Source organism: Hibiscus syriacus, unplaced genomic scaffold (genome assembly GCF_006381635.1).
Source record: "Hibiscus syriacus cultivar Baekdansim isolate YM2019G1 unplaced genomic scaffold, ASM638163v2 tig00116959_pilon, whole genome shotgun sequence".
Lineage (NCBI taxonomy): Eukaryota > Viridiplantae > Streptophyta > Magnoliopsida > Malvales > Malvaceae > Hibiscus > Hibiscus syriacus.
Genome location: NW_024063485.1, coordinates 337,273 through 350,334, shown reverse-complemented (window position 1 = coordinate 350,334; position 13,062 = coordinate 337,273). Strand labels below are relative to the sequence as shown.

General features: G+C 32.9%; 1 protein-coding gene and 1 pseudogene across 1 annotated transcript; both read right to left on the bottom strand.

Moving 5' to 3' along the window:
• Positions 1-8,070: 8,070 nt before the first annotated feature.
• On the bottom strand, positions 8,071-9,622 carry LOC120189690 (annotated as a pseudogene).
• A 71-nt stretch (positions 9,623-9,693) lies between these two features.
• LOC120189795 (trihelix transcription factor GTL2-like) lies at positions 9,694-10,188 on the bottom strand. Its single transcript, XM_039192982.1, has one exon. It carries the CDS (start codon positions 10,141-10,143, stop codon positions 9,694-9,696), a length of 450 nt encoding a protein of 149 aa, XP_039048913.1. The 5' UTR covers positions 10,144-10,188.
• Positions 10,189-13,062: the final 2,874 nt, after the last annotated feature.

Here is a 13,062-nt window from a genome sequence, read left to right as displayed (position 1 = left end):
CTTGAATTGAATTTACAAAATGTTTTTGGACTTAATTGAATTTATTCAAAGTTTTAAAAGGTTTAAAAAATAATTCAAAGTCCATTAAATTCAGATTTGAGCCAAAATGCTAAAGGGTGTCAAAGTGCATCCATGCACCCCTGCAGTGCATCTATGCATCCCTGCAGTGCATCTATGCATCCCTGCAATGCATCCATGCACCTGCACTAGTGCATCGATGCATCCCTGCAGTGCATCCATGCACCTGCACTAGTGCATCGATGCACCATGCAGTGCATCCATGCACCTGCACTAGTGCATCGATGCACCATGCAATACATCTATGCACTCAAAAACCGAATGCAATTAGTGCATCGATGCATCCTTCTGTGCATCGATGCATCATTCTGTGCATCGATGCATCAAGGATGTGCATCGATGCATCCTGTTGTGCATCCATGCACGAAGGCTATAACGGGTAGTAACGACTAGTTTATTTTAATTTAATGAAGGGGTATCGATGCACCATGATAGTGCACCGATGCACCATGTTATGGACAACCTTTTTGAGTAGAAAAATCATCCCCCAAACGGCTCCAAAACATCCCCAACGGTTATATACGACATCAAACACATTCCAAGCTATAAATACAAGCTAAGGACACTTGAAGAAAAAAGAGAACAACTATCCAAGCAATCAAACACAAGAGAAGAGTTTTTCATTCTTATTTCATCTTTCTTTTGTAAATATTTTGTTCTTGTGAGCTCAATCTTGTAAACACCTACCTTAGAGAGGTCTTCTTGTTTATATCTTTTATCCTTTTGTAAAGGGGAAAGGTTCTAGCTTATCCCGTGTAAAAGCTAGGGAAATGTTCTAGTTTAGCCTGGAAAAACTAGGGAGTTGTAAGGTTATCTCTTTGTCCTCAAAAGAAAGAAAAAATTAGTGAATTTGTTGGAAAATATTTGGTGAGGAGCTAAGGTAGTGGATGTAGACTTTGGTTGAGAAACTCGAACCACTCTAAATCGTTGTGCAATTTTCTATCTTTCAATCTCCTTACTCCCTAAACACAAAACCGTTCCGACCCCTCTTTGCAAACCGTTCTGATTGTCGATTCGAGCTTCCGAAAATCCCAACAATTGGCATCAGAGCCTAACTCGTTAAGAAGGCTTAACCACCTTGAGACGATCCTCGAAGAAGCTCTACCAATTTCCGACGCAACCGAAAAAGAAATGACTTTTTCCTCCGGTGCTTATTATCTTGAAGAATATCTCATTATGGATTCACAACCGGTCAACAAGCCACCCTTCTTCAATGGAGCAAATTATGCACATTGGAAGAATAAGATGATGTACTTTATTCAATCCTACAATCTAGGAGCTTGGAACTCAATCATGGACGGTTACTCCTCTCCACCCGGCAAGTACAACGAATGGAGTAGAGAAGAGCAGAAAAATTTCCAGCTTAACTCTAAGGATATACATATTCTATTATGTGCTTTAGGCCCAAATGAATATGGAAGAATCTCATCTTGTTCCAATGCCAAAGATATTTGGGATAAGCTCCAAGTCACTCATGAAGGAACCAACGAAGTGAGGGAATCAAAGAAAAGTCTTCTCAACTATAGCTACGAGAACTTCAAGATGAAACCCGATGAAGACATCAAAGATATGACGGATAGATTTTTTGTGATTGTCAACAGTCTTAAGGGATATGGAGAAGTAATCCCTAATGAGAAGCTTGTGAGGAAGATGATCTACTCTCTTCCAAAGGAGTGGCAATCGAAGAAGACGACCATTATCGAAGCAAGAAACTTAAAGTCTCTCACTCTTTACGAGTTAATTGGTTCTCTTCTCACTCATGAGATGATGATGAAGGAAGATTAAGAAAGGGGAGAGAAGAAAAACAAGAAGAAGAAGGAGGTAGACATTGCCTTCAAATCTACCAATGAAAGCTATCAAGATTCAAGTGATGAGGTGGATGAAGACGATGATGAACAAGAAGAAGAGATGGTCAAGCTCTTGAAGGAACTCAAGAGATTCATGATTTCCAAGGAAGTGAAACATGAATCAACCAAGAAGAAGAGTCCCCTGATATGTTTCAATTGTCAAAGAAAGGGGCATGTCAAGTATGAAAGTCCCCTTCTAAAGAGAAAGGGGAAGAAGGCATTTGTTGCATCTTGGAGTGATGAAGATGATTCCAATGATGAAGATGAAGTAGTCAACCTATGTCTCATGACCACTCAAGAAGAATTCGATGTATCTTATAAATCAAATGAATTTAATTCATTTACTTTTGATGAGTTACAAGATGCTTATAATATGTTGTATTTGGGATTTGAGACCATGAATTCCAAATATACGAAATTAATTTCAAAACTCAAAATTAAAGATAATTTGATTTTGAAAGCAAAAGTTGATTTTGAAAATCAAAATGAAATTTTGAAAAATAATTTAGAGCTTTCAAAAATCAAAATAAATGATTTAGAAAAAGAAAATTTTGAGTTAGGAGTTAAGCTTGAAGGCTTAACAAAAGAAAAAGAATTAATTTGTAAAAATAACCTATTATGTTTAAAAATGGCAAAATGCTCACATTGTCATTTTTATGATCATTTGGAACATACTTGTCCTTTAAAGAAAGGAAAACGTTTTAGAATTAGACAAGTGTGGGTTCCGAAAGGAACAAGGGGCATTGTAACTAATGTTCAAGGATCCAAAGCAATTTGGATACCAAAATCTACTTAAATGTCTCTTGTAGATGTATGGAAGCAATTGTGATGAAAATGATGATATTCAAGATGCTCTAGCCACACATGAAAAGGAATGGGTAACCTCTAAGCTTAGTGTTTTTAATTTTAGTTATTTGGTTGCTCATTTGATTTTAAGCATGCATGAGTTTTGTTTTTAAATAATTATACATTATTGTTTTAATCTCATGTATGTTAAAAAGGTTTTATGATGAACATTTTAAAGTTTTAATGATTTTTTAGAATTTTTAGTTCATCATAAGGAATTTTGGTCAAAATTGGTTTTAATGCAAATGATATCTCTCTAACAATTGATATCAACTTTTCAAATGTTTTGATTTTATAAATTTTAAAATTTTTGACCTAAATTTAAATGTTTATGCATGTGGTTTAAATGAAAATGATATATGTCTAACAATTGATATCAAAATTTTCAAATGCATAACATTTTTGGAAAACTTTATGCATATGCACTTAATTTCAATAATTGATATTGCATAAAGTATTTTAGACTTGGATACATTGAATTTCATGAGCTACTAACATGTTTTTTATTCTTTGTTGAAATTCAATTTTGTTTAAGTGTCAAGTTCTTAAAGCTAAATTTTGTTTGGAATGCATTTATTGAGGGGGAGCTTTGATTTTTCAAATAAGTTTTAAAATGTCAAATTTACTACTTACTCTCCAAAGTTATTTTGAACTTCAAAGATTGAATTATTTTTGATATAACAAAAAGGGAGAGAAGTTTTGGTTTGAAAAATTCAATTTCTTAATGAAAAAGGAGGAGCAACATTTTCATATATTTTCAAACAATTGGTATTTGTTAACAATTGGTATCTTTTTCATTAAACAATTTATTAAGGGGGGGTTTTGCCAAAAACAATTTTTCAAATGTTTTGTTATATCAAAAAGGGGGAGATTGTTGAACTATATTTTGATATAACAATTTAAGGCAAAATGGTTTTCGGACTTGAATTGAATTTACAAAATGTTTTTGGACTTAATCGAATTTATTCAAAGTTGTAAAAGGTTTCAAAAATAATTCAAAGTCCATTAAATTCGGATTTGAGCCAAAATGCTAAAGGGTGTCAAAGTGCATCCATGCACCCTTGTAGTGCATCCATGCATCCCCGCAGTGCATCCATGCACCTGCACTAGTGCATCGATGCACCATGCAGTGCATCCATGCACTCAAACACCGAATGCAATTAGTGCATCCATGCATCCTTCTGTGCATCGATGCATCAAGGTTGTGCATCGATTCATCCTGCTGTGCATCCATGCACGAAGGCTACAACGACTAGTAACATTTAGTTTATTTGAATTTAATGAAGGGGTATCGATGCACCATGATAATGCACCGATGCACCATGTTATGGGCAGCCTTTTTTAGTAGAAAAATCATCCCCAAACGGCTCCAAAACATCCCCAACGGTTATATACGACATCAAACACATTCCAAGCTATAAATACAAGCTAAGAACACTTGAAGAAAAAAGAGAACAACTATCCAAGCAATCAAACACAAGAGAAGAGTTTTTCATTCTTATTTAATCTTTCTCTTGTAAATATTTTGTTCTTGTGAGCTCAATCTTGTAAACACCTACCTTAGAGAGGTTTTCTTGTTTACATCTTTTATCCTTTTGTAAAGGGGAAAGGTTCTAGCTTATTCCGTGTAAAAGCTAGGGAAAGGTTCTAGTTTAGCCCGAAAAAACTAGGGAGTTGTAAGGTTATCTCTTTGTCCTCAAAAGAAAGAACAAATTAGTGAATTTATTGAAAATCCTTGGTGAGGAGCTAAGGTAGTGGATATAGACTTTGGTTGAGAAACTCGAACCACTCTAAATCGTTGTGCAATTTTCTATCTTTCAATCTCCTTACTCCCTAAACACAAAACCGTTCCGACCCCTCTTTGCAAACCGTTCCGGTTATCGATTCGAGCTTCCAAAAATCCCAACAAAAAGAATTTACGTCATAAACAGAATTTAATCGGGAACATTATTCGAATCGAAAGATAAAACACTGGAAAACAATTTACTTGGTTTGAATCTAATGAAACAGACTACGAATTCGGATTCATGACGTCAAAAAACATAAAATAGGACATTTTGAAAAAGTTAACTTTTTGGTCAAAGTCCGCGGTCAACACAGTCAAAGTCAAAGTCATCGATCATATGTCAACAGTCAATGGGTTTGACTGGTCTGAGTTGACTCAATGGGTTGACTCACGAGTTGACTAAGTTGACTCGGTCAACTCGGTCGAGTTGACTCAGTTTTCCAGAAGTCTCAGCTGGGAATGAAGCCCCACGTACTGTGGAGATGCGTGGTGGTGCATACAGCGGACAACAGGGACGGAGGCGACGACCGATTAACCAGAACACCATCAAACACCAAAGACAACTCAGATTAACCTAATAATCCAACCAAAACATCAATCCAAAATTAAATAAAAAGAAACAGGTCTTAACCAACGGTGGACAGCGAAAAACTAACGATGAAGCGATGATTTTGGTTGGGTTTTGGATGGAATGGAGCAAGAAATCATATGGCAGTGGCAGTGTGATGAAAAGATCACCCAATCGATCAAAAAATGCGAAAATCAGCGACAAGTTTAGAGTTTCCCAACGAAGCTTTCGAGGGCTCTCCATAGTAGATGGCAGCGAAGCTCAAAGATCGACCACCAGGGTTTTAATCGGGACGAGGCGACGCATCGAATGCTGTCGGTTGTAACGTTCCCCGCCCAACGATGACGGAGATCGGCTTCGGATCTTCGAACGAGTTTTTCACGATTTTAAGACGAACGTCGGCTCGTCGGGGTAGCTGACAGTTGGGGTTTACTCACGGGTGGCACTAAAGCAGCTGCTGGCGACGGTGTAAGCCATCACCGACTGGAGACTAGCGAACGACGGGACAACAGTTACGGGCGGTGAAGTTTTCACCCGAGGAAATTAATTCAATTGATAAAAGAATTGAGGATTTAAATTCCCATAAGAAAAACTTTAAAATTTATTTTATATTTTTTTTCATCTACAGTACAAAATAGTGCATGGCTCCCCATTCCTTCTGGCTTGGGTTCAAAACCCATCGGCCAATATTACAAAATATCTCACCTTTTTTTTAACTGAAGAAGAGGGGTAAATGCCAACTTAGGTCGCTCAAAATTTAGGAATTTTGAAAACTGCCTTAAAATTATGAAGATCTTACTAATTAGTCCTTTAAATTAATTAATTATTTTACAATAAAAAATTGGATTGTGATAGATTAGGTTAAAATATTTATTAAACACACTGGTTGGAACTAATTCCTAAAATTTTATTATTTATTTAAGTGAGATTAAGTGATTAGATAAGATTTTTGGGGACTTTTTTTCTAACTGTTGTATTTATTAAATATAAAATATTTTATTATTTTTTAATAAATATCACGTCTTCATCAAGTCATGTCAGTAATATTTGGCTGATATGAAAATTGTTATTATTGAAAAATGCAAAAGACTAATGGTTTTATTAGTCAAAACGGACTTTGAGGGCTAAGATGAATACCATAGACAACTTCGAGTGCTAAATTGATGCAAAAAATTGATATAGGCGAAAATAATAAATTGAGTTTACTATAACGGTAACTATTTTGCCTAAATTTAACTATGATATATATATATATTAAAAAGTATATGCTATATTTTTCATAATTCTATTATAATAAATGATGGTTGTAGTGATGTTATGATTGTAATCACATAAAAATGATGAATTTAAACTTTAAAATTAATATTATTTAAAAAATAACTAAAAATTGTGAATATTAATAACAAAATAAATTAAAAATTAATTTTAAAACTAAAATTATATAATTAGTGCTTGGGAGTAGGATGACAATTTGACCATCCGATAATATAATTTAAAAAAATAAATTCAGATCGATTAAATTTTGTAAAGAATAAAGTCGAGTTAAATTTGAATTTAATACAAAAAAGTTTTAATCTAATTTGAGATATTGATATATTCTTTTATATATTTAAAAATAATTAATATAATATATCTCTATAATTTTTCAAGTAAATTCTTATATCGAATAAAATATATTTTTAAATATTTATATCAGGTCATATAAAATAAATAAATATTTATCTCAAAATTAAAATTAAATTTTGTATTAAATAAAATATTTTTAAACTTGATAATTATATTTAAATATATATTTGAAGTGAAATACAATTAATCCAAAACCCGACTCTACCGATCGTACATAATAGTATGGAGACACTCTGAAAATGTAAAATTTAATTTTCCCTGAAAATTGGTGGGTCCCAACAAACATAATGTTGGAGCTGCTGTTTTGTCGTTGTAACCTATCAAAAATTTAAATTTATAAAATTAAATTTGAATTTTATCAACAATATTTTTTACGAATAATTTATAAATTTCTATATAAATCTCAATTGGGTTTTAGGTATGTCCTGATCCTAGACTATGAGAGTCAATGGCGGATGTACACATGTCCAGGGTGGTCACATGTTCATTATGAAATCTGAATTTTTTTATGTTATATGTCCGTTTTATTAAAATTGTCCACCCTAGAATTTTTTTATATTTATCCTATATGATTTTTTGTTATTAATACATATACATCTATCATGAAAAATATTTCTAAATCTACTACAGAAAGAACAACCTGACCTAAAGTTTTTGTAAAAAAAACACAAATTAATTTCAAATTAAACTATGAGAGTCAGTGGCGGATGTTCACATGTCCAGGGTGATCACATATTCATTATGAAATCTGAAATTTTTTATGTTATATGTCCGTTTTATTAAAATTGTCCACCCTAGAATTTTTTTGCACTTATCCTATATGATTTTTTGTTATTAATACATATACATCTATCATGAAAAATATTTCTAAATCTGCTACCGAAAGAACAACCTGACCTAAAGTTTTTGTAAAAAAAACACAAATGAATTTCAAATTAAACTCTTTATATGCGCATTTTTCTCTCCAATAAACTAATGTATACTCAGTTTAAGTATTTATGAATATATTTCGATTACGTATATAAATATATTATCTATCATGTTTCTGAAATTTTCCAGCAACTAATGTACAAAACCTCATTTTCTTGCCTGAAAAGATTCCCGAATTTTCTTTCCGCATTGTTTTTATTTCATTTGGCATCAAACAGTGAACTGCCCCTATTTAAACTATGAATTTAAAATTATAATTACAGTAATTAATTACGATGATAAAAAGTGAATAAAATTGTCATATATATAATGAAAGTAGCTCCGACCTGAAATTAAATTATCATTTCCCAAACTGTTGGTGCTCACTACAATACAATATATGGCCTCCATGAAAGTTTACATCAGATTCTCTAAGAAAGTTAAAAAATATCAACCCACTATTATTTATCTAATATACTATAGTATTCTTAATGCTGTTATTAGATATTATAGTACTAAAAATTAATTTAACATGTGATTTAAAATTCGAATTCAAAACCCGGTTCTTGAATTATGCTGTTCGTCTCATCACCTTTAGAAATTTGCACGGTACAGACTGTTTCCGATGACTTCGGGTGGTTTCCCGGTCCTTCGGGCGGTGCCGTGAGTGTTCCTCGGCTGTACAAAGTGCTTAACTGGTGAAAATAAGGGCATGTCCTAGAGTCAATGGACCTCTTCTTGTTGACATCTTTGGTTTTCCTGAAGTACTTGTTAATGTTTTCCCATTTCTCCTTGCACCTCTTTGCACTTCTCTTGTAACCCAAATCCAACATCCCTTGCGAGATTCTTTCCCATAGGGGAGCTTCATGGCTCCTCTTCCTTGTCGTGGTTGCCATTGTTATAGAGACTGCATCTCAGGTTTATCAATGCCGATACTTCGTCTCTCGGCCATCGCTTTCCGATATCTTCTTTGTCGCTGGACGGAGGGTTTTGAGGAGCTTTGTTTACCATCAATGGTGGGTTAGGGTTTTGGGGAGCTAATGATGAAGTGGGAGCTTTTGGATTAGGGTTTATGGGAGATGAAGCGGTAGAAACTTGATCAACTTTGTTTTGTTCATTGATGATAGGATTAGGTTTTCTGTAACTGGAACTAAGGAAGAAGAAGCTGTATTAACCCTAATTCCAAGACATTGGCTTTTGAAGATCCATTTTGTGAGAATTTGCTCAAGAATTTGATCATGGTGGCCTGTCTAACACCAGCAACAGCTTGTTCTTTGGCTCTATGTTCAAGCTCCATGTCAATCCTATCAACCTCTTGCTTCTTCCAAGCTTCTTCTCTTGCAACATTCTCTTCATCTCTCTTCACCATATACTCAATCAGCTTATTATGCATCTCCTTCTGTTGGATCATCAACTTGTTCACTATATCCTCACAAACCCTTTGAACATCTCAAGTTTCTTCACTCTTTTCCTCTTCTTGTTGTTCTTGTTCTTGCTGCTGGCTTTGTTGTCATCATTGCCTTTGTTATCCTGATCTGATGATATTGGTGCATTGTTGTTTTCTGGTGAAGTTTGGTATAATACATCAATAGTTTTTGAATCATCTTCCAAATTCTGACCTATATTGTCGTCTAATACCCTTGACTTTCCCACGTTTTTGTTGCTTTCATCTGCAACAACAGCCTCCTCCTCCCGCCACCGTCGCTGCTGCAGCTGGTGGTTCTGATGATGAGGAAGATTCTCAGCTTGGCAAAGTTCTTCAAGTTCACTAAAGATCCTGTAGTTTTTGCTGCAATTGGTAGTGCTGAAATATCTGCTTCCTTCTTCAAATTTCTTTTTGCATTTATCTGCACTCCTTTTGAACCCAAGCTCTGCCAACTTCCTGCACCCACCATAATTGTGTCTATATATATATATATAAAATTGAATTTTAAGCAATAAACAATTACCTATATTTATATATCAAACACTTATCCTTTCTATTTTACTATCCATTATTCACTTATAAGTATGAAGTATCCTTCTCTCTTTTATTAAACAACGGCTCCATAAATATGTACATGAATAATAACATGAAGAAATGTACGTATGTATACCTTGAGACATGTTCCAGTGAATTGTGGGAACCAAGTTTCCATGCTGGATCTAACCCTCAACAGTGCAAGAACTTCATCGTTGGACCAAGGTTGATGATGATGATGAAGATTATCAATGGGTTCAGCCATGGATCTCTGATCTCTTTCATTAATCTCCGTGTTCATAGTTACCAAGCTGCTGCTCTCTTCATTATTCTTCTGCTGCTGGTGCAATGGCTGCAACAACTGAGGTGGCAGCTGATGATAATGATGATGGGAGTTTGAAGAGGACGTGATGTACAAAGAGTCAAAAGAAGTGAAAGAGAGGGGGAGGAGAGCGGTGGTTCTTGCGGTTGCCGATGAGGCGGAGACGGCGCCTATGAATTGATCCGGCAGTCCATCAAACATTTTTGTTGGTCTTTTCTTGTATGTTTGGGAGGGTATCAGGGAAATGGGAGAGGAGGAAGGGACATGAAAATGGTGCAGAAACACTCAAAAATACAGATGCTGCCACCTCCTAAATGTTCAATGCTGATTTTTGGATTAACTCTTAATTAATTACTACCCCTCTACTCAGGGATGAATCGAAAGGATCGATGAGTAATCTTCTTTTAAAAATTTTAAATTAATAGATATTTTCTTTGAATTTTTAGTTGATGATATGTTTTTATTTCTAGAATTTTTTTTTTAGAAAACCGTTAATTTTATTAAAAATAAAAAAAATATATAGAATTACAATAAAGATTTATGAGTATAACAATAAACGTAAACTAAATTATAATTAGGACATTTTCTTATAACAATTAACACAAAAACTAGCTACCTAAATCACACAAGGACCACAAAAGGAAAATGTTAAAAAACCTAACCAATGCTTGAATAAAATAAAGATACGAACAAATCTGATTGCATCGGCAAATAAGCCACAAAAGGAGATGAAGCTACTGAAGGTCACCGACAAATCGTAAATCAGAGTCAAAAGACGTGAGAAAACTATCCACGAACGCAAATCGCGTATCAAAATCAATATGAGAGTCCAAAGCAGGGAATAGCATCATGATAACAAATAAGCATCATCTTGGTCAGTCGTGGCGATATCAAAACCAACCCTGAGAAAAAAGATAAATGAAAACAATCCCAAAAAATTGTAAACTACCAAAAGGCAGAGAAAAACGTGACATAAAGGCAAAAAACATGTCACAGAGATATAATTATTTTTATTAAAAAACTAAAAAAAAAAGACAATCGGCGGGCGGCAACCAACATCAAAACCAATGTCGCCGTCGATAAAACAAAATTAAAGAAAAAAAGTTAGATTGATCAATAAAATTGACACGAGTTGTAAAAAAAAGGGAAGAGGTAGGAAGAGGAATAAAATCATACCTAGAATTTTATAAATTTATTCATTCCTAAATATTTTAAAAAAATTATTCTTTTAATATAAGATCATACATCCGTCTCTAACTTTACCTAATTCATGTGATGTTCAAAAGTATAATTAGATTCGTTAATTTGAATAAAATATTAAGAACATCACATAATAACATTTTATCAAAAAGTGACGGGCCAAAGATTGAAACTTTGATATAAAATAAAACTAATATAAATAATATGATAAATACAAAAGTAACAAATTTTAAATTTATATACCTAAAGTAACATTATTTCTTTAAATTTATATACTTTAATGGGAAAATAAATGCTTTTTTTATTATTTATCTTAAAAAAAGAGGCCAATATTGAATATAAAGCTCAACAATTTTCCTAGGTTTATTTGCTCTCTTTTTTCCCTTCAAAAGTTTCGACCTTTTCTGTTCCTTTGAGGTTGTCACTTCTTTTTGAACGGACATCCTTTGTTGTCATCGGCCGTTGATATATTTGATTTTAATATCAAGTCAATTGTTTTTCAATCAATTTCTTTCTTAAAATTATCCATTAACGGATGAATCAACTTACGTAAGTGGTTAAATAAACTATTGTTGTTCTACGAGATTACAGGTTTAAACACCAACAACTGTAGTAATTGAGAATTCATTATCAAATATCTAAAAATATTTATAAAAGATACTATCTTATAATCACCTAATTATCTTAATAAAAAATCCATTAGCAAATAAACATTAATTCATTTATATAGTTATTGCGATAATACTTTTACCTTAAAAATCAATTTTTTTTCTTATTGGTGTGTCGCTCATCTATTTTTCTTTTTATCTTTGTTGGTCGACGGTGACATCAACTTTAATGTTGGTTGTCGACTGCCGATATTCTTAATTGTCTTTTTCTTTTTTATCTTATCTTTATTTTTTTTTATTTTCAATAAGTCTGTCTTTGTTGTACGTTTTTCTCTGCCTATATGACATATTTTCTTGTGCTTTTTGGCATGTTTTTCGATTCTTTGACACTTTTTCATTTTTAAGGGTTGATTTGATATGGTCACGACTAATCAAGATGACGCTTATTTGATATCTTGTTGATTTTCCCTGCTTTAGACCTTCAAATTGAATTTTAAAATTCTGTTAGTTTTTTTAAAGTATGAATCAAATTAAAATCTAAACTAAATGTTAGACATGATTTTAAAAATGAAATTTATTTAATTTGACCTTAAATCCAATACAAATATAGAGGAAAAAAACAGGGTTTCATAATTAATGATGGGTGAAAATGGAACATGAAAAGGAAGTGGGATCCAGTGAAGAGGCATGAGAGTGAGGGACAAAGAGGGAATTGGAAAGGATACTCTCTTTGTTTTTTTTTTCCTTTTAATTTTATGAAATATTTTTTGGGGTTCTCTTCGAATCCTATACAGTAGCTGATGCTGTAATTAGCGGCCACGGTGACAGCAGGACACGTGAAACCATGCAGACACTGGGACCAATTTATTTAAGGAACAAACCCCACCCATTTACCCTATCTTCTATCCTTATTTAACTAGCTTATAAATATTGCTCATATTTATGAATTTAAATGCTTGGAATTAAATAACTCATACGGTGATTTTAATGATAAAAAAATATTGTTCTATTTAAAAATTTTAGGTTCGAATAATTACGTTTGTAGGACTTATATGCTATTTATTGATTAATTTTTTTTAAAATATTATATTATAATCACCTCCGACTATTAAAAAATATTTGGAATTAAAATAATTTTTATATATAATTAGAGGGAAAAATTATTTGATCTTAAATTCGATTCGGTTTCTGAGGTGAAAATTCATAATCGACCTAACTCGATCTATATATAATTTTACTTTTATTTGATAAAATAAATATCTAATTAAAAATATATAAAATAAGATATTATTGTAATTATCTCTAAATATAT